A 23,044-nucleotide genomic window follows, 5' to 3' on the forward strand; every position below is an offset into this window, starting at 1 on the left:
TTTTTTTGAGTCCTCCAGCAGCAGCATCAGTCCATAAGCCATAGAACATCCTTTAAGGACCATGCAGCAGTTTCTGTATGAAAACATAAATTAGGTAAGGGCGTTTGACCAGGGATGTCAATTATAGTAGATGTACACATTCAGACTCTGCCCAATTCAACTAAAATCAGCAGATTTAAGCTTAAAAATAACTTGGCCCATATTATTACAATACAAAAAAATAAATGGTGTATTTATAGCCTTGGTCTCTCCAGCTGTGTTGGTTTAGGTTTTATTACATCAGTAATAACAATTTATGTGATACTCTGAATAATGTGCTATTAAAAATTCTGTACAGTATATACTGCTACCCATGGGATTTAAACTGTGGGAGCTATATGCATAATTCTCTACTTTGCTATTTCTATAGGAGTGAAGATTACTATAAAAATGGTTAGGTTATATACACTGTGTGAATTCCTGCTCTGCTTGAATACAGGCAAGAGAAGAAATAGTTCAGTCCAGAATGCCTTTGGGTAAGGGTCCGAAGGGTCTTAGTTTTGCAGTTTAAGGTTACACTGATCACATGTTCAAGCATGAACAATACCATCAGCATGCTTTTTGATGTATTTACAGGATGCCAATAGATTTGTGAGGCACTACCTCCCTTAACGGAATCCATTGGATGTTTCTACAGAGCTTTATCCGTGTGTCTTAATGATTTTATTCTTTACGTTAGTTCCTCTAATTTTGCTGGCATAGAAGTCACATTGACTGTTTTGTAGCACCCATGATCACCCTTGGAGGGCTCTTTTGAAACACCAGTGGATCACCAGCACGTTTCCTATGTTCCGTTTTGCTGGCATTAGAATCAGGTTCAGCAAAAAACCAACCCACTGGCACTAGCACTTCAGAAGCTGAACATTTGAATCCCTGGTGGAAACATTACACAGCTCCAGCAATTGGTTACTGTTTAACTTACCAATTTCTCTTGAAGTCTTTCTTACTGACAATTCATTTTAGGACAGTTCCTCACCCTCAGTCCACCTAACGTTTGATTCTTTAGCAAAGCAAATAATTCTTCCAGCTTTTTAGCTGTGGAGTTAAGCACCTTGAACACTTCCTCTACATTTTCAGCCTCTGCTGCTTTACCTACTTTCTTGCAGTGCTCCTCTAGTGATAGATTCTGAAAACAGTTTACGTTATTTCTTCCACATTCTTGGCAAAATCTTAAAAACTTTTTGGTCAGCTCTGTTGTGGTTCTGCATTTGACAGACCTCATCTTCTTCCTATGCTCTTTGCTTACATAAACTTCCATTTTTGAAGAATATCTGCATTTTCTTCCCTCAGAAAACACAGCTGTCAATGTTTATGGGTGGCACTGCCACTACCCTTATCCTTATGGCTCTGGGAGCAGGGCCCAAGTGAGGGAGATCAGTAGAAAACAGTAATCACAAGTGTCTTTCCATGGTTCTACCAGGTGGTCCACTGCATGTGACTAAAAAGCAGTAACACAGAGCACGGATCATATGGGCTAGTAATTAAGGACAAAGCTTTTACGGTGTTTATATTTACATTTTACTTGTCTTTCTTGTAATGCTAGGTACACATTTGTTAGATTTGGGAAGTGTTTTGAGAACCTCTTTCTGAATACAATGAAAGAAGAAACTTAATTCAGATTTCCTGCTCTGTCCCCTTTTCTATTTGAAAATGGTTCCAAAGCATAGCAGAGACTTTAAATTGACAATTGGTAAAGCTGGAAGGATCTACCAAGGGAGCAATCATCTCCTATGTACTATGTCCTATACTTTCATACAGCATCTCTTTGAATCTGATTATGGAAATGAGAAGGACCTCTGTTCTAACTTAGCATCATGCTTCTTATTAGTGGAGTTAAATCGTATGATTTCAATAAAGCATTGAAGAAAATGTGAAGGAAGCAAATGTAAAATATGTGTATCTATCCCAATTCTCAACCCTTTAAAGACAACTGCTGTAAGGAAGCTAACATGATCTAGACAAATGAGTAAAGCTTTGTGTCTCTGATATGTTATTGCCCTACTGTTAGTTGAAAAATAGCATTAAAGCCTTCACAACTGTTATGGGGCTAAACTAAGAGGTATCTGCATACTGCTGTGTGAAGGAGACCTACATCTGCACAAAAGAAAGAACTGCTATGGACATACAACTAAAAATTGCTTTTATAAGCATATTTATTTATTTCTCATTTTCCTGGAAGAGAGGAAGTGGTTTATCTCATTCCTGCTGTAATGAATGGCCTCCCTAGCATCCTCCCTCAGCCCTACTGTATACATAATTCTGAAAGACTTCTCTCACAGACATAATAAACATATACTTTAGCATGCTGTGACAATTAACATCCTGAATAATATCTTTGTTTTGCAGTGGTGTAGGGTAAAGGTTTTCAAAGCATTGTACAACATAGGCTATTTTCAGGGGCTTCCCACAGGCAGCTGTCAGCTGTTTGTGCAAGCTCTGACTTGCACTACGGGCAGGACCTGTAGCTCCTGCCCCAGAGCATCCCTGCTGCTGCACAGGTGCTCACCTGGCTCATGCAGCACTGGTACAGATGGAGTCATCTCATAATTCATTAGCTTTGCTTGCCACAAAGCCATCATTTTCTCAATCACTGAAGGCAGGGCAGTACTTAAATGTGGAGACAGAGAAAGTTGAGTAGAGGGACACAGAAGAGTGATTAAGGATTAAAATTGGGTGCTGGGATGAACTGGATGGTTAAAAAACAGAACTGGTGATGAATGTAGGGAATCAGGTCCTAGTTGGAGGCAAGGAAGAGCACTAATGGGGTAAGAGAAGTGAACCCATTTGCCCAATCCTGTAAATCTCCATCCTATTCACAGCAGACAGCAGTACTGACAGACCTGAACATATTTACCACCAAGCAGAAAAAGGTTTAGGACACGTAGAAACCAAGGCACTGAGCATCTACAACATCTGCCAAAATAACCTACCAAAACTGGGCTAAGGTTTTGGTGTCAAGTCAAATGACACTTGTAAATCACCCAGATGGCAAGTTAGTCAAGTCAGTATCACATCTGATAAACCATAGAAGATACTTGAGAGATTAAGAGTATTTTATTTTCTAGAAGGTCTGATTCTCTGATATATTCAGCAACTTCACGTCTTAAGATCATGGAATATAACATTATCATGCTTCATACTATAGCATCTATGCACTTTTAAGCTAAACATATTGGAGACATATAGTGCCTCACTTGCCTATACTGCATTATAGGGAGCCACTGGACCGAAGGAGATTTCATTAAATGTTCCTAATTTATTCTGCCTCATTGCTCTTTTGTAAACAGGACGGGTCACTAGAGAGCAAGGCATTTAATCCAAAAAGAGGGTTGTGGGTGGATATGCAACTTCAACATACTACATGCCAAGGTAAGATTCTTCATTAGTCATTGAAATCCTGCAGAAGTGACAAGATAGAAGTGTTTGTTTACAGGCTAGAGCACAGCATTCTCCAAAGCATTCACTCTTTCACAACCTCCCCTTGAAAAGGTTTTGGACAGCCAATAAGAGCATGGTTTAAATCCCAATCTAGGTCAGAGGGAAATTTTCAACCATATTTTGGTGTCTGACTTTGTGGTTTCTCTTTTTGCCTTTCTTTTTGATCAAGGTGACAGGAACATTTTATTCATTTTTACCGGAAAGCAGCAAAGGTAATGATTAATCCATTCTGCAAGAAAAAAAGAAGAGTTCTGGTTGTAAACTTACTGGTATTATCTAGCCAGTAAAAATAGAAGTGTACTCAGAGAAGACACAGGGTGGAAAACTCATGATGAATTGTTAGGGCATGTTGAGTTGGTTCTGTCAATGCCTGCAGTCAGATGATTTCACTGGCTGTACAAGATGATATCTCATATTTCAATGTATAAGTAAAAGTGTCAAAGTTCAGCTGAAGCAGGGACAAATACAGAACAAAATTTGTGTGTGTTTGTAACTAGGGCACCAGAGCAATAGAGGAAGCCAAAATGAGCCGGAAAAGCAAAAGGAGTTTAAAGGAGAAATTTGCCTTGAAGAACAGCTTGGTTAAAGAAGCCCTCTCAGAATTCCTGGGAACTTTTATACTGATAGTAAGTGTCAGCTGCTTTCCTTTCTTCCTACTAATCTAATGCTGGGCAGCGCTTGTAAGGGGACATGTTTCTTGTACTGTACCAGCAGCGTGGTTACTGCCTGACAAACATTGTACAGCCTTGAATGAACTGCTTCTATTTATGGTAAGTTTGTAATTCCTTTCTTCATCTGATGTAATTACTACTGGCTATTAAAACCAGATAGCTTTATTTATTATAATTGTCTAATAAGCATTTGATTTCATCTAGGAGCAAAATTTCAGTGAGCTACCACATTGTGAAAATTCAAAATACGCACAATGAATGTTAATAATATTCTTGCTTTTGTTTTGAAAAAGCTCAGCAGTTTATTCTAGTTCCAATTCTGTGCACAACTTCCATGTGCTTTAACAAATATATTGTATTTCATATTAAGAGAATTTTAGCCAAGTTATTTTCCCATGCAATATAGAAAGTTAGCTGTGTGATTTGCAGTGAATTTATTGAAGTTGCACTGCCAAACATTCAGAGGTGTTTTTTTTTAACTGTACTACATAAATCATACAGTTGCCTGGTCCTGTAGTACAGCTACAGTTTAGGTAAATACCAAAATTCCTCATTTTCATATACTCAAGATTTATTTTTACTTAATTTCTTGCTCAATTTTTCTGTGTATTTTGCAACGGGACACAGAGCTTTTCCCTGCGATTTACCAGGGTAGAGAGCAGATTCAGTAGCAGAGTTGGAAGTCGAGCAGCTAGAGTATGCCAAACTCTTTCTTCCTCCCTTCAGTCTGAACAAAACAGTGTTGCTTATTGCTAAATATTTCATAGTGAGAGGAAAAAGGAAATAAAAAGAAGCAGGCATAGCACTGGCAGTGTATTTTACAACTGTAACTATATTTTAGCTAAATTTCAAGTAAGTCATCTAAAAAATTTCAGTACCTCATAAAATACATGAAAATAATGGTCTTTACTACACTTCAGCCAACTGAAGTGCACAGGCACTAAATTAACATTATTCTCAAATATAATACCATCCATAAGACATCATTACAGTAAGAAGCACATTTAGAAGCAAGGAGAACAAAGCACTTTACAAACATTAATGAATTAAGTGTCACAACACCCCGGTAAGGAGGGGAAATGTCATTATCTTCATTTGATATATTAGCAAACCTGATTACAGAAGACTGCACAGGAAGCCTGCAGCAGAACTCTGAATATAACCCAGATCACCTGACTTCCAGTACTCTGTCCTCGACGCAAGATCATCCTCCTCTGTCCATTAATACAATTAAGCAAGTAAAGAAAACATATTAAAGTTCAGATTAGACCACAAATGCTATTATTTAATGTCCTGCTGCACAAGACTAGAAGGAAATGCAAACCGAGAGCCCATCTAGTATATTCACCACACAAATGTAGTAGAAAATGAAGCTATAAAATTGTTGTTGACAATCCAAGTTCCTCAATTCTGGTTTACCCTTTCCAGTTTCAACCTTGGTTTAAAACAGAGAAGAGCCTCACATGGATTAAAAAGTAATCTTTTCAGTGCTTGGGTATCTCAATTTATGTTTAGACTGCACAAGTTAGTGGCAGTACAAAACATTTACTGTGAATGAACTGACTTTTCTGCTGTTACTTACTGCTATTGCTTTCAGGCTCTGTCAGCTAGGAAGTAGTTTCTCTTTAAGAACAGATAAATATTAAACCCTTAACTTAGATTGGAGCTAATGAAAAGGGCACCTGGTAAGTCAGAGAGCAGAAATCCTTGAAAAACAGATGCTGTGTATGCAAAAGAAGTGGTACTTTTCTTCCACCATCCTATTACTATGTCTTACTTCTGTTACAAAGTGAAAGTGAGACCAGAGTCCACAGCTTACAGCACAGTTGAATCAGATCTTCACTGAAATCCATTTTATGCCACTGTGATAGGTTTTATAGCCTGTGGGGAGCACCCATGCCAGGGAGCAAGGCAAGGATGAGCCTTTCTATTACCAACAGAGTATGTCTGGAAGTCAATGCTAACTGACCATACCTAATTTTGTCACCAGCCTAGCACCTCTGGAAGTTAGCTGGGTCTAATACTGTTAATAGCATGTGGTCTGTGATGTTGAGTAGAGCTTGAACTTTGAATGCTCGGAAACTCAAACCTTGCAACATTATTGCCCCAAACTGGAAAATGCAGAAACTTTAAGATTAATTTCAGGATATATAGAAAATGAAATCAGTCACTTGAGGCAAACCTCAAGCCTTCACCTGTGTGTGAGGAGGACTCTGCCTGCTATCTTAAACAGACTTGAGACAACAGGCCTGGAGAAAGTCAGCGTGTATACAGTTTGGGTAGCATTTCTTGGTCATCCCTACTTAATATGCTGTGGTTTGCCTTGCAGCATGGTTTCAGAGCACATAAACTGAATTATTTTCAGAAGAAACTAAAGTGGAAGGTGAGATCCAGAATCACAGCAAATGTACTGACCATTAATGGATACTCAGTTCAGTGGATCAGACTGGAGATGCTCCCAAGTAATCCCTGCTGAGATGTCACAGTCAGGTTATCTGAACCAGCTGCTTGCACTGCACAACCTGACAATACAGATAATGTGTGTGATCCTCTCTTTCTGCTTACCAAAGCACCTGGCTTCAACCCCTGAGGGTTCAATGAGAAACACTAAACCCTAGGAACCTGGAAGTGCCCTGCTGTATAGGCAGATCTGATGGTATACAGAGCAGCTGCTGTTACCACCTGCCTGGGTAATCCTGCTGGTGAGTAGGCTATTTTGCTTAGACATATTCTGCTGGGAAAGAAGGATTTCTTTCAGCATGAATCCTCCCCAAGCATAGCACAGCTTCCCTAATTACACTCTGGTACAAGAACCAGGGCAGAAACCCCAAAATATAGAGTCCATAACCAGATGCAAATTGCATGTAAGTTTGGTTACAATGAGCTTTGGATACTGTGTTCACTTTATAATGTTCTATCAACCTGAAAAAATGTTACACTTCACCTCTTACGTGATTTCTATGAAACAAATGGAGCAATGCAGTTTTAACATCACTAGGTTATATCTGCAGTACAGGCAACAAGGAGCACACATTATGCTGGGTATTTGCAAATTATCTGTGAGCTTCTGCCCCTTTCTTGTATTAACTTTGGTGATGTCACGTGGCAAACCCCCAACCTGCAAAGTTTAATTGTACCATTTGTAGTTTAGAATAAATATATAAAAAAAACCCAACAAACAAAAAACCCCACAACAATCTACCCATAGAGTTTTCAATAAACATTTGAAAACAGTACAACTATTCTATAGAGTAATGTATACACAGTGTGTTTGGAAACAACTTGTGGGACTGGTTCCCCCAACCACCCCCCCCCCCACCCCCCCCCCGGCTATACCTAGGCAATAGGTTCCTGAGGTGGGAGCACACCCACCCGTTTGGCTCATGGTGTCTCAGCGGCCACTGCACACACACATTTCCCAGCCTCTGACATAGCCTCAGCCTGTATCTGGGGCTGCCTGAGGCCACCTTGTGAAAGAGCTCTCTGGAGAGCTTTTTGTTCTCCAGCATGGCTCCTGGCTCAGTGCATTTCCTCTTGGGGCTCCTCTGGGGGATAACATCTGGGTGCCAGGCACAGGAGTGTCAGGAAGCCATGCTGCATCAGGCAGATGGTTTATGTGAATTTTCAGTGGGCCTGCCTGCAACTCACCTATTCAACTGCCTCTCTGCTTTTAATCCTCCTTCTCTCCATATTTCCACTTTGGAATTTGGCTGCATTGCTCTCAAACAAAACAGGATTTACTCTGGCTTATGCCATTAAGTGTATCCAAAAAAAAGAGATGCCAAATTGGCCATGTGGCTTCCTTTACCACTTCTGCTCACCTGTTTATTTCATTGTCTCTCTTAAGAGCATCTTACCAAACACAGTTTCCCAGAAAGAAGCTGCACAGGAGCCAGTGTCTCCTGAGCCCAGAGCAGTGCATGCTTTCTTGTTGAAACAGAGCATGGGCTTCCAGTTAGCGTGTAAAGACAGGTGGGTAATGTAAGTATTCCTTTCCTAAAGCTTAGTCTCCAGCTGGAGGTGGGGAGCCTCTTGCGAAACTCCCACTGAAGCAAATGTTTGTTTGTGTGTCTAAAGGTGCAGTGCTTGAGCATGAAACAAATGCATGACACCACATATTGCAAATAATTCAACTAATGAGAAGGAAGGATATTTATCTTTTGCTCATCAAAACCTTTTTATCTTGTTTTCATATTCTGACCACTTAGTTTTGCAAGTACCACTCCTGCTTTGTTGTGGAGTTCAGGTGTTGCCTGCAAAATCTTTTAAATATGACATTCCATGGATTTGCCTAGTCTAGAAGACTAAAATTTACGCAACTTTTCCATATCTTTTCATGGCCTTACATTCCAGTGCATGTTAATTACAATACGGCACAGTAATATAGCATGCATTAGAATCCTCATTACGCAATGTTACTACATGAAAGCAAATGTAGCTTTTGATAACTCATTCCTTAAATAAGTGTTTAGTGTTTAATACAAAATTAACACTAAGTAGTTTTAAAAAAAGATAAATTCCCTGTTCTGAGTTTTTGTGAAAGGAAGATTCTGCATAGGATGAAATTGCTTAAACGAGTTTTGTTTAAGGTAGAAAACTGAATGGCAGCAGTTTGACAGCTACCTTGTTTGCCGTCAGCAATGAACTTCCTGGAGTACAGAATCTTATATAATTAACAGTGAACTTAAGTTTGTCAAAACTAGATAAAAAAGGTTATTAAAACTTAAATTGGTATTTTGATAAGCCACTCAACAGCTTTTTAAATATTATGTAATGCTACAAATGAGCAGTGTCTACCCTCAACTCTCACTTAACCACAGGGTTCCAGCATGCTGGAATTACTTTTCCAAGATCTTTTTCTGTAGATACGTTCCCCCCTCCCCAGAAAGTTTGCATCTATAGGGCTGAAGTTTGAGGCTCAGATAGAAGTCCCTACAGGACACTTGCATCCTTCCAACATTCAACTGCAAGGGCACAACCACAAACAATCCTCTTCCACTTGTGTTTTAGACACAAATTTACAGAGTGCTTTTTCAGGGTTTGCCAAATAAAAAAAGATAATACAAGTAATAATTTTTAAAACTGACAAACAGTTGAGGAACAGAATAAAAGATAGTAAATGCAGTTCATGCCATACAGAGAGTTTATATCAAACCAGTTCAATAAACCATTCTGGATAAAAGAGAATTCTTGTGAGCTCTCCCAATCCAAGGCAAACTTAACACAGTTTCTCTAACCCAAAGGGTTCTTTACCATTAAAAGCATTCAAAGTTGTTTTTTTATCCTAACAGAAAACAGTTTAGGAAGAGAACATGCTGAGGCTTTAATTACCCATAACCATGCACCTCCAACTGCAAGGACACAGCAAAGATCCCACCACCCTGTTCCTGCACCCAAAGGAAAGAGTAAAACAAGCTACATGTACCCTTACACTCCTAAGAGACAGAAAATCTTACTTCCCAGAAACTGCTGTGCCCGCTCCTGCACTCTTTCTGAATAGTACAGATAATTCCCCAAGCACTGCTACAGAGACTAAATACATTTTAAGAGTACAGGAAGATTTTAGTCTTTTCAGTTGGTGTAGGAAGCAAAGCAGAGAGGCACACCTCAACTCAAGAATAAATGAGTAACCTGGGAGGGAAGCATCACTTGAATAGGCTCTGTCTCTCCTCAAGACAGTAGGTAAGAATTTCTTCCCTTGTCTAGCCATTTCTTCCTAGCCCCTTTGTAAGGGGGTATGTTTCACTCCTGAAAGTTTGTCTGAATATGAAATGTTTCATTTCCTTTCTCTCCTGAATTTCTACAACATAGTAAGAAAATAATCTTCACTGTAGAAGCTGACTCAAATCAGTTGCCCTATAGAATTCAGGAAAGAAAAGCACTTTAGCATTTCAGGATGAAGAGTGCAATATTAATCATAATAAAATATGAGAGAATACAGACCTTTGCATTCTCTCTAGGTGATTTCAAACTTTTATATATCTCTATTGCATGTGCAAAAGGAATAATAAAAATCTAAGAGTGTCAGCTTATATACCACAGCATAGTCTGTGCCTCAATATTTTCACTGTATTTTTCCCACAGAGCAATTTGAGCCTGATCTTTATGTGTGCCTTAAAAGCTTTATATACACAATTCATCCAAAACATTACTAAATCTACATTCTTGTCTCCAAGAAGTAATGCTGTCTGTCATTAAAAAATGGTTTCAAAAGGGAAATCCCATTTGAACCCCAGAGGGTATTGGTTATATCCCACTAGATCATCAGGAGAATGGATATAGTGATTTTTTATTACTTCAAGTTTGATTAAATCATAATGTACAGAAATCCTCCCATCCCCACCAAAATATTTAACTAATGATAAAGTAAGAGGCATATGCTTTTAAAGTATTCAACAGCCACATGACTGGTAAACTGTATTTTAATCTCACCTAAAAATCTTATGTACTGATTTAACAAAAGACAGCAAATATTAAACATGAAATTAGATGAAGATTGCTCTTTCCTGGAAGAACAGGAGCTTCCTGCAAATTGAAAGCTTGCACATTCAATTCATTCAGCTACAGGCCTGAATTTTCATACATCTAACACATTGCTGTTAGTCTTACCATCCCTATTGAAAGTTAGTCTTACCATCCCTATTGAAAGCGTGTTCAGGAGCCCAGTCTGAACCAAGGCCCTACATAATACACAAACACAGCAAAAATATGGCTCTGTATGGAAAGAGTTTCTAATCCTTTATAAAATACCTTATTATGAAATGCAATAGATTATTTAAAAAACAAGTCTGCTTCAGAATTTAAGAGGTTGGAAATGAAAGCAAGTTCTAAAACACACTCCAAATTAAAGACCTTTAGGAGGACACCATCAATTTAGAAATTGCATCATATCTGAAAAGTTTACTTACTACTTTTATAGGCAACACTCAAACTAACTGTATACGGGAATGTTAAGGGGGAGCAGGGGAAACTGTAAAAGGCTAGAGTCAATCACAAATAACTTCTAATGCTTTCATGGGCAATTTTGGTTAGAGATCCCTACCTGCAGTGAAGGGAGAACGATCACTTCTCCCAGTCTCCAAGGGACTTTCTGACTCTTCCTACCCCTATTCCTGATTTTAAGGGCACAAATAGGCCATTTAAAGTCTGGCTGCTTGGAGAAGTCATAGAGGTTTGCCTAGGAAGTGAACTACTAGGGCAGACTTGGAACAGGTGGCTTCAGGATAGCAGGACACTCACTGCAAGCACGCAGCTGGAGCCTAATTCACTGCACTGCTCCTGAGAGCCCATCCCCTTCCCAGCACTGCGCAGGAACATAAGCACACGTGGCAGAGTCCAGAGCAGTACCGCAGGGCTGTCCAGTGTGAAATGGGAGCAGGCAATGGGCTAGCAGGAAATGCCTGTCTGGGGAACAGTAGGACAACACAGGTGGGAGCGTGACATGGGAAAGGGGTAGGGTTGCTGCCTTACCTGAACAAAGGCATCCTCACAAAATTGTACATTGGTGGAGGGAGTCCTGAAAACTGACTGAAATGAGAATTCTGAACTGGTTTTCTAGGATTTCCCAATTGAAATTGTACAGCTTATAATTATTTTTTTGGTAACTGCTGATTCTGTATTCCATTTAGCACCCTGAGTTCTTGTATTCATGTAGAGCATCATCCAGTTGTGCAGCCATTGAGGCCATATCTGCCTGCAGGGACATCTGTGGTACCCTCATCACAACTTGACAGCTGGTGAAGTACAAGATTTAACAAAAAACTTGTCATTGTCTCCACTCTGCTAAAAAGCAGATATGACTGCTTCTGTAATGTTTAAGTGTATGGCTATGAGTGCCCACTACCACCAGATCTGTTTGATCAGAAGGGGCCTTTTTTTATATATAAGAATTCTGCTTTAAGATGTCTAAAGCTTTATAGGCCATGTAGGAAAATAAATTACCTAAAATTCTGGATTCCAATCTGGCAGGAAATCCTATTTACACTAAAAATGCTATTACAAGCATTTACAAAAATCCTGAAAATAGCACAAATGGAAGCAAAATGATCTTTAGATGCTCTGATGAATGTGGTAGACATAAAATTCTGTAAGCTTTCAGGGAGTAACAGGACATTATGCTCATTGGAGGCCAGTTGTTTTCCTTTCCTAACATTATCCTTGTTACACAAGACAAAAAAAAGGCTCTAATGTGTACAAAGCAAGAATTTTTGGCAGGGAATGTGCAGACAGCTATTCCACACCCAAACGTGTTATTTGTGACAGTAATATCATTACTTTGTGAACAAAAGTCAGTACTGAAGCTATTCTAGTCAATTTAAGCAGGTCAGGCTATAGACAACTGATAAGATGAAAACCTAGTAACGTAAGATATGATAAAGAGATCTGGTTATATTCTCCTGTAAATTAAATTCCCACTGATTCCTTGTGCTTCATTCGATGAACTTGTGTGGGTGCAGCTGATGGTTGAGCTTGGCCTAGAAACTTAGAATATTTAGTTACAACTTGATGATCTAGTCAGTCTTAACTCAGACAAGCAAAGATTCACAGGGTATTATATTGCTGCTCCTGTAATTACATGATTAGGTGATAGTTTCCAGTTATGTCAACCTAGATACAGTAGGTATGAGAAAACTTTTTTCTCTTCTTAAAAATGACAGCAGATGAAGAAAATATTAGTGTCACATGGTTCAGATTTATAGGCTCAGTTCCCACTTTCCCCATCCCAAAATGGGCACACTCTGACTGGACCTGCAATAGTGTTCATGAGCAGGCAGTCACCAACATCCACCAAGTAAGAAGCCAGCACAGCTGTGTTTGAGCTGACTTGCTTGCTTTCTTGTTTGTAGACTGAGCTTTCTGAGGCTAGTTAAACACAAAAACGGAGCGTCTGTAGTTGCATATTTCCCTATGACATGCAGAGCAGAAGCTATTATGCAACAGTGATACACAGCTATTTCTGTACAATTCTCCTCAGTTCTGGCAATTAGGGAAGGGAGGCCAGAGCCTCCCTCTTGTTATTTCCTTCCCTCTTCTTGTGAACTTGTAGTTGATACACACAGATGTTATTGTCCCTTACCCTTTTTTATACCCATCTCCCCTATCCCTGTTTCTTATAACATCCTTAGTAATACTTTCAAAAGAACATCCTTTTCTTTGTATCTGCAAAACTGTCTATGCCATTTTAGAACACAAGCGCATGCTTGCGGATCTAACTGCTTGCCTGAATGCAGGCTGCATCTCAGTGTACACAGTGCATATGTCATCCTCTGCACAGCAGTTGACTGCAGCTGGGCATATGTCTTGCAACTTTCAACTATACAGTCCAATAAACTACTGCTATCTACCACCACCCTACCTTTACTTAACCTGACAGATGTAACACTTTGGCACCAGCCAGTGCTTTGTTTGCTTGCATAACTATAACCTCAAGGCAAGAACTGCACCTGGGTATACGACACAGTCTTGGGGCACTCTTATAACAGCAACTCTGTCTGCATTGCTGGTTAAGAGCATAATTTTATTGAGGGCTTTTCTGTCACATTTTGGTGTTAGTTAAAACCCTTGGGGAAACGCCCTTGGAAACAAAAATATGACACCCCCCCCCCCAATTTAAATTGCATTTATTCTAGCAGGACTTGCTTGTTAAACCTCAATCACCAAACCTTTTTGATACAGTCTATCTCTAAGGCAGGAGAGATCTTCCCATTACTTTGCAGTTTCTGAATGCAACTACCTTGCAACTGAAAATAAGCATTTCTAAATGAACTAGATTTTCGGTATTCAAATATGCAGTTAGAAAGAATATTTGTGACACAGGCATTGGTGACAAGCAGTGTTTGGCAGTAATGGCAGAATACTAAAGCAAAGCAAGGAGATTAACCAAAGCAATTACACAGGCTAAGATGGAACGACTTTATAAGAAGAAAGAAAATCAGATTCCCATGTACCATCAAATTATATATAAAAATGTATCTCCGATTTAACATCAAAGTGGAATAAGGTTCAGGATAAATCTAGTCCCATACCAGAATTGCCCCAGTACAATTCAGATCACTTACAGTTGCAAAGAAGCAAAGGTTTTCTGACTACAGATATTTGATATCTTCCACAGAGTGCTGGGTCCTTCAACAAAGCACTTAGGCATAAATTTAAAAAGGAGATTTTCAAAGACACAAACTGATTTCTGGCAGAAAACGATCAGCTAGTCTATCTTAAACTAAAGGCTTTTGGAACTCTGAAAATCTTTCCTACCAACTTTAATAGGACCTAAACGCACACTTGAAGCTAAGCAGAAGCTTTAGAACAGAATAAACGTGATCTTAAGCATACATTTAAATGTGTTGCTGAATTTAATTCTGAGAACCAACATAAAATAGAAGCTAGTTTAAATCCACTGAGAATACTCCAGTGTGAATTACTCAGGTATCCCCACTTCAATTAATTGTTCAAGCTACAGAGACAGTGAAATATTTTGATAAAGCAATATATGATATCAAGGCAGCATAACATTAACACACACTCTAATTTCCAGACAGTTGTCTCCTTCCAGAGTTTCAGCATTAAACATCAGAAGCTTTCTGAACGGTATTTCATAACTTGTATAGTAATTTTTCATTGCTTATAACAATCTGGAAACAAAAACTTACCACACAGAATTAATTCCTTCTTCACTTTCAGATACGGAGATTTGTTGTAGAAGCTGTGAGGTCCTGTTTAGGCTCCGAGCTCTGATCTGTATCCCATCATTGTACTTGAACTCTCTTTTCCGGGGAAGACAGAGGTCCCTACAAGCAAACATGGTCACAGAGCAGGGGAAAAAGAGGAACTGTTCATTGGAGCAAAGGCAACAATGGCACACATGCGACTAATCTCACATTCTAGCACGGTTTTAATATTTAACAACATTTTCAGCTATATCTGGACAGCAACAGAAGTTGCAAACTAACCAACAACATTTGACAGACACACTCATGGTTTTATATTTCTCTTTCAAAATATAGATGCTTGGATGCGGGTGTGTGGGCCAGGCTGTCCTTAGCCGAGGAGTCCACGGTGGGCCTATGACGGTATCGGTTGGATTCGCAATGGCAGTCACCGTAGCAGTGTATGTGTCTGGGGGAGTTTCTGGTAAGTGACAGTTTTTTCCTTATATAACATTTATTGCCACAGTTTTAAGGCTATGTTATTAAATGACTTACATTTCTTGGTATAAACATTTATGTATTTAGCAATAGCAAGAGAGTCTGCATCAGAATTTTGCTCATAAATCTTTTGTGTTCTTGTTTCCTTCTATTCTTTGCATTTGACAAAATCTTCCACCAAATTCTGATCTAAACTACAGTGTGCGAAATTGGCACATGTCTGGCTTGTACGGAAAATAGTCTGTGCAAGCCAGAAATCTGCTTGGTCTTGCTTTGAATAGAGTGATCCTGGACAGGATAGGCACTGCATTTAAGGAAATAACCATGAAAAGCTTACAGAATCCAGTAATCAGCTAAAATGGCTGCCAGCTTTGAAGAACATAGAATAACCTACTAATGAGTATAACAAGCAGAGTTCACCTTACAGCAGGCAATCTCTTCCTTTCATATGACTGGGCAATAGCAAGTCTGCTCCTGTCTGTTTGCTGATTCAGAGAGCAGCAGACCACAGAAAGCAGAAAAGGCAAAAAATACTGAGTACTAGGGATAAACTCTGGTGCGCTGTCAACGTACTGTCATTGGCCCTTTCCTTCTGCTGTATTATTTCCTCAATGTATATTGGTCAGGAACCTTTCTTTTGTCTGTAGCTAGGATAACTGATCAGTATCTACACGTGCCATATTGAATGATGCTTATTCTCCTATTTCCACCATTCAGATTAGCCAAATTAATATCAGAAACATTAGCATAACTGGTTTTAACATTTAAATTCTCCCTTTAAAATAGAAAATGATGGGTTGTGTATGTATTATACAGTGTTATGCATTATAATACATACTAATGTATTATGTATACAGTGTTCTGTATTATAATAGTGTTATGCATTACATAGTAATACTACAGTGTTATGTGTTATAATAGACAATACTCCATGTTGTATGTGGAATTTGTATTACTCTCTTATAGCAAATGGTGCCCTTGTACTCCAGCTTTCATAGAGGCATTTCTTACCCTTCATAAGGAAGGTAAAGCAGATCTGGGCAGACATCTTTAGGTATAAATAGGCCATTATAAATAGTTGCTATAGCAGAAATCAGTGTGGCCATTCCTCCTCTCTTTTACAAATTCTTTTACAAAGGCACTGTGCACAAGGAAATTTACGCTCACTTTAAAGTGCTCAAGGTACTGAGAAACAGGCAGTCATGTTCCTGTCAGTGAAACAGAGCAGAATGGTTCCTTAATACAACATTAAGTTAATTCCTGTTACCTGAACATCTCTAAACTGCAATACTAAACTACAACTCTTCTAATGCAGTATCATGAAAAAAAAACCCAAACCTGTATAGACACTAACCTGCCCTACATTTGCATCTGTAAGGGATATTAATCTCCATTATACAGAAGATTAAGAGTTCAATCCCAGAAGGGCAGAGCAGTTGTAGATGTTGCAGTATTGCACTTCCTGTGCTTTTCCCATGACAAAGGATTCTGCAGACAGTGCATTTTCTCTGCAAAAGAATAGCAACAGATATTTCAACAGGCTGTGATTATCTAGCATATGATTACTAGTGGACATTTCAGAATATCAGTTGCTATACAGAATTTGTTAGCAAATTCTGTGGCTTTTTGGTCATGATGTTTCATGTTTAAGTCTTGCTAAAATAGTTTGCATCAGTTCTTTATGGTAATATAAAATATATAGGCTGCACCCTTGGTGATTTTGAGCTCTTATCTAAGAAAATTTCCCTTTTTTGTTTTTCTCCATCTAATCTTCTGTGTCTAGATCACTGTGATCACCAAAGCTACAAAAGAATTCAGGAACATGCTATTCAAAGTGTTTCGGCTCTTTTTTAAACCAGGACACTATCAATGGCACAAGAACCAAGACTCTTTTTAACTCTCCTATGTCAGCATATTTGGCCTTCAACTAGACTTTTCCTTTCCAGATGCATTGTTAATTAGATATCTCTAATATTATTATGTCTTGTCCTGGCCATCATAATCACCAGGTATTATATACAGGTGGGGAACAGTATCAGGTGTTGAAAGAAAGGAAGATGATTAATTCCAGGCAGAGTTAAGAACAAAAGACAAGACAACAGCTCATCAAATTTCACAAGGGGCTGTTAAATAAGGTGCCAGCCATCTATTTGCTCTGTGCTGAAGAATTTGAAATACAGTGAGGAATTCAAAATTAATTCAGGACTGATGCTACTAGGTCAGAATTTTGGAAGTGATACAAAGAAGGTTTTATCCAGTTTGTTATCTGTGTTTGTCAGTTCATTATGTATCAAAGGTGCCTGGATTTCATAATATAATGACTCGCTGACCTGAAGTGCAAACAAACACAGAAACTGTACATAGAGGCCCTTTCTCCATCAGTAGCCTTTGACAGACAAAGGTCACACTCTTTTAGATATTTTATTAAAGAAAAAGGCTAATTTTTTTTCCCAATAACCATGAGGCCAAAGTGAGACTTTACCTGGAAGGAAAGCAATGGATCTGCTATGTTCTTGCAAAACTTAGGGTTTACTGTATTTTTCTTTGGAGTATTGTTCCATCTGTTTATTTGGCAATTTGCATTTCTTAAATATCGACTTCATATATATATATATATATATACATAAAAAAGGCATTCAACACTTTTTTCTGTGTTGATAAAAGATGTTGAAGGAAGTGACTAGCACATGACATAACAATAAATGCATTACTGAAACTAAAATTGTCACAAAGAATGACAGTATTACTGAAATCTTCTCCATGTGTGAGTTTAGATGTAGCTAGTCCTAAATACCACAGGACATAAAATTCTGTTTCAGCACAAGTACTTTATCAGTTTTCTTATCATGGACCTTTCTGGAGGGTGTAAGAGCTTGATGAAAACACGTGATGAAGAACTACACACTGCTGTCCCCAGATCCTATCTAGACACAGGTCACCAACAGTCAACATGAAGCTGGACAGTCCTGACATTGTTTTATATTAATGAAAACTGACTTCCTAAGTAACCCCTGGTTGAAGACAGGGTCATAAGCATGACTTAAATCCAAGGTACTCCAGATCCGCCTCAAGATACATGATCAAGCCAGTAATAGTCCTTAATCTTAATACATGCTCTCTAAACTGAATGAATGTTCTGCTGCCACAATCCTCCCTTAAAGAAAAAAAGCCAAAGACTTAAGGAGAGAGAATATGTGCAGAATGGTGGACCCATCACAACCAATAGGGCAGACTTAGGCTTTTTCTAGAAGAGTTGTCTATAGATTATATAGTGCAGGACAGCAGTTTGATAAATAGGACAGTCTGCAGACATTAAGAGGGAAGCTAGATCTTGGTGGCTTTCCTCCTCTTCCCTGTAATTTGTTTCAGTTTAACTGCAGTCAGGCTATAATTGCAAAACAATAGCTAGAAAAGCATATACTAGTCTCATGCTCAAAAGCATCTATGTTTTCACAAATCCTTCACCTATTCTCATGTATCCGAGTCATCCATATGACTTATTTTGTGATTCATTTTTCAGGTGGTCACATAAACCCAGCCGTTTCATTAGCCATGTGCGTGACTGGAAGATTAAGATGGACCAAATTACCAATTTACATATTAGCACAACTCCTGGGAGCATTCTCTGGAGCAGCGGCTGTCTTTGGGATTTATTATGGTGAGTACACCTTAGACATGCTCACAGGACAAACTAGAGGTCAGGCAGTCTCTAAGGCCCCAATTTCTCAATGAATACCAAGCAGGCACGGAACTGCTCACACAGGGCTAATGGCCAGATTGAAGCTAAAGCCATAAAGAAAAAAAAAAAGGAAGAAGTATGAAGAGTTGGTGCAGGGGGGAGGCTCAAACATTCCAGGTATCCTGCAACTTTTGTGAAACATTAATAATTCAGGAAATGTTCTGAAATTTAGAAAAATTATTCATGGGAAATCAGATACTTTGAGATCATGTATTTCTCAGTAAGAATTTTAAATTACTTAATAGCCAGGATATAGGGCTATTCATCTTCCAAGCAAATTAGAAACATTAAAGACCTGATCCAAGTGCCTGTAGGCAAGTATCACCAACATTGTTCACTGAGGTTACAGGATATGAGATCAAGTCCCCCCTGACTAAATGTCAGGCCACCCTAGAGAGATAGCTCTCCAAGGCAATGAACTCCAGTTACAGTGGTAAAGGGGTCATGTATTAGAAGGGAACAAAAGAAGGGGGGGGAAGTTACCCCTATTCTTGAGGCTGTTGATTTTATACAGCGTGCCACAGAAGGAAAAAACATAGTGACCAACTCCCTGACTTGATGAGTCCACACAGTTGGATCAATCAGTTGCTTCAACTACCTCCTCCAAAACTATGCTTATACTGACCCAGCCCATCTCCTCCAAGGCCTCTCTCTGATGGGCATTATGTCTGAGCAACAGAGGAAAAATGACAATGGAAACGCCCATTGTGTATCAGCTAGGTACTCAGTGCCAGCACTAACCATGAACAGAAAAACCTTTAGGAAATGAGGGAACTGTTTAAGTGGTCTGAGTTTGATGGCGGTTTTGTTAGTTTATTTGGGATTTGGAATGGGGAGAAAGGTTTTTTTTTTTTTTAAGGTTAGCGTTAGAATTTGGGATTCCAGAACAGGATTTTCTAGAGCCCTCCTCAAGCTAGACAGCCAAGTTTAGGGCTGCAGCCATGACACAGCAGTACATCAACATGACGTATGGTTGGAGGTAAATTCACTGCGTTCTGCTAAAGGGTAGCAGTAGGATAGGGAGCCAAGATCAGGAACTTTAGGGCTAGGGTTAGAAACTTCTTGTTAGTCAGGAGTGCTGGATCTTCTCATACCCCTATCTCTGATCAAGACCAACACTGCCCTTCTCTTGTTCCTATTAATTCCCAAACCTCTTCAGTACTTTTCCTTCTTGCAACTTGTAAGAAGAGTGTCATGCACTTTATCAAGGTCCACTGAAAATTCATGGGTAGAAAAAGGCATAGGAGCTCAAAACTTCCATGTTCCCCATACACAGATATTTGAGCTAGGTGCTTTCATTTTCAGCAGTGTGCCTGAAAGAGTGAGGAAATACACACGCTTAACTACTGAACATGAGGCTTTTCTAAACGTGTACAAAAGTAATTCACAGTTGAGACATTTTCTTTTCCTTATTTTTTCCCCTAATAGTTCAATGCAACAAGATAATCTGACACTGCAAACGAAAGAGCCTGACCAACCAAGTAAACAACTAAATGTTCCCTGCACCCATGTCATGGCCTTAAGTAAAATTAGAAAAAACAGGGGCAGGGAGAAATAGATTTTCCCGTTAGCTTCAAGAGAAGCTAACTGTGCTTACTATGGTACGTGTGAAGCTATTTCTTCACTCACAAGTATCACCTCATCAATGGATCCACTAGTGAAATACAGGCATAGTGTTTGTTATTCATGTCTGCCTATGCAGATTTTAGGGTGCTTCTTCTTAATGTCTTCCTAACATTTCAGAGCTTGCCAAGGCAGCAAATTATTCTGACACAGAAGTCATATTATTGAAATACACTGTAAATATACTAATATAAAGATACATGTATTTAAAATATCTATAAAAATACACTCAGAACTGAGGATTTGGGGGTAGCATCTCTCCTCACACCTCGGATGATGAGCATAGCAGGGTGTAAGGCCCACACAGTGAAAAAGAGGAGGTCTCTCAGGACAGTTCATTCCCAGAAGCCATTGTTGCTCAGCTGTCAAATGGAATAGTAGTAATTCCTGGTAGCTGGGAATCCACAACAGTACAAAGAGGATGGATGCATTTTGGGAGGGCATCGTGTCAAATACAGCACCTCTTACCAGAGTAATGCAACTGTGTTCAGAATCGGAAAACGCTCCTTGCCACTGAGTTTGGAACAATGAGGAGAGGAAACAACAGCCACATTTAGAAAGCTGTGATACATAAAAGAAGTACTTCAAGGCACAGGAGGAGAGATGAGACAGGAGGGTATAATTAGTGCATCACGTCAAATCTGTTAACTATACTCCCAGAAAAAACAACTAGTTTCAGCAGAGAATATGAAATACATAGACCTATCACATCCACTCTAGTTCTAGAAAACCTAATGCTCATGGAGAAGTGTAACCAGGTAATGGCTGTTTTCTATAGATGCCTTTATGGAATATAGCAATGGAACACTTGAAGTCATAGGACCTAACGCAACAGCACATATCTTTGCAACATATCCAGCTCCATATCTGTCCCTCATAAATGGATTTGCAGATCAGGTAAGTGCACTTACTCTCGAGTCCACAAAATAAACATACTGAGAACTGTAAAACCAAGCAGTAAGAAACAATACACAGATCTCTAACAGGTATGATGAATCTCCCTGTTTTACTTGTATGTCACTGTGTACAATAGCAATGATAATGCAGTGCTCTTCGCAGGGGTCACATTTGAGTCATATTTTACAAGCGAGATAATTCAAGTTGTTCTTTCCATATACATCATATTAATTTTTGCACTCTGCATGTCTTTAATGCAATATGTGAAAGAGGTTTTCCCCAGAATAAATCAATGTTTCTCCATAAACTTCAGCAGAGCTACATCCATTTACATCAAAATCCAGTCCATTTTGTTGACCTGTTATTCCCTACGTAAAGCTTAAGCAGTCAGTTTAACACACCTTGAACAAGTGAGTTTTCTGCTACCACAAGCCTCCTCTTCAACTATCACTTTGCAAACAGATTTGTATTATTTGGTTTGTTTTGAAATGACTGAATCTGAAAATATTTCCCCCCTTATTTCCAGTCTGTATCCTCTAATGCCACTTATCCAACAGGGGGAAAAAAAATACGAAGTTTTGTATCTTCTATCTACTTCTAAACAATTTACCTGCCCTCTTCAGACATACACGTGAATACCACATAAGTAAATACGAAGAACTAGGGATAGCTGGAGCACAGGAATTTCTCGCATAAAGGACTTGAAGACTGTGCAGTCTGGCTTCAAAAAAATGCCAACGTTGTTTTGAAATTTTGTGAGAAGGACAGTTCTGATCCCTGGATAAGCCAACAGCCTTTTCTGTGAGAGCTTTTTACCCACGGATGGTTTACAATAAAATTAAAAGCAGCTGAAATAATAATAAAAACCCCAAACGCAAGCTTCTTTAAATCAGTACAGAAATTAAATGCTTTGACATGGCTGAAACTTTTGTCTGCTTCCCCCTAAGTTAATTATTAGCAAAATCGATATTTACAAAGCATTTAAGCAAAGCAGCACGTCCATCAAAGTAATGCCAAAAAAATTTCCTGTATCAGCTCAATTAGCATCCACAATACACAGTTCATGTTACAGTTACATGTGCAACCTTAATTTAGGTAATTCCTAATGTTTTAGCTGCTTGGTTTTGACTTTGCAGACTTCACTTTTTCCTTACTTTATGCAGTATCTGGATAAAGTGGTGCATACTTAGTATAAATCAGCAGTGTAAGCTATGGTCACATGAAACACTTTGATATCAATGTAACTGATTTCATCAGCATAGCAGAACTACCGAAAGTCACACAAATGGAACTGTTAATTTCATAGGGAAACAAAACCTAGAAACAAAGCATCAGATGTCACACAGGAGAGACAAGGTTCTTGCCTCTCCCCCCCTTCCCCTCAATGTCCTCAGCACATTTCTGATCTTTTTCTTTCAGTACACATACCAAAACCTCTCCTTACCATGAAGTAGAGGGGCACAGGGTTCCAAATTTTGCTACTCTGTATACCGGGG

The 23,044-nt window shown here is 39.0% G+C and overlaps 1 protein-coding gene and 2 long non-coding RNA genes across 4 annotated transcripts in view; 1 reads left to right on the plus strand and 2 right to left on the minus strand.

Moving 5' to 3' along the window:
- On the minus strand, window positions 1-14,983 carry LOC133209120 (uncharacterized). The gene is made up of 3 exons (XR_009724600.1): window positions 14,791-14,983; window positions 7,970-8,075; window positions 1-73 (listed from the first exon to the last, which is right to left on the minus strand). It is a non-coding gene; the product is annotated as an uncharacterized LOC133209120 (long non-coding RNA).
- Window positions 3,590-23,044, plus strand: part of AQP9 (aquaporin 9) — a 26,071-nt gene continuing 6,616 nt past the window's right edge. The window contains exons 1-5 of one of the 2 annotated variants that reach the window (XM_061347527.1): window positions 3,590-3,689; window positions 3,975-4,103; window positions 15,149-15,275; window positions 18,810-18,947; window positions 21,430-21,548. In XM_061347527.1, coding sequence (XP_061203511.1) covers window positions 4,002-4,103; window positions 15,149-15,275; window positions 18,810-18,947; window positions 21,430-21,548 — 486 coding nt within the window. In that variant the 5' untranslated portion in view covers window positions 3,590-3,689; window positions 3,975-4,001. The other variant, XM_061347528.1, reaches the window with a different exon arrangement.
- Window positions 16,649-23,044, minus strand: part of LOC133209121 (uncharacterized) — a 107,472-nt gene continuing 101,076 nt past the window's right edge. The window contains exon 3 of the long non-coding RNA XR_009724601.1: window positions 16,649-16,797. This is a non-coding gene — a long non-coding RNA (uncharacterized LOC133209121). The remainder of the gene's footprint in view (window positions 16,798-23,044) is intronic.

This window comes from Neopsephotus bourkii, unplaced genomic scaffold, assembly GCF_033783945.1.
Source record: "Neopsephotus bourkii isolate Nb327-2 ecotype Australia unplaced genomic scaffold, CSIRO-AGI_Nbou_v1 NB_318, whole genome shotgun sequence".
Lineage (NCBI taxonomy): Eukaryota > Metazoa > Chordata > Aves > Psittaciformes > Psittacidae > Neopsephotus > Neopsephotus bourkii.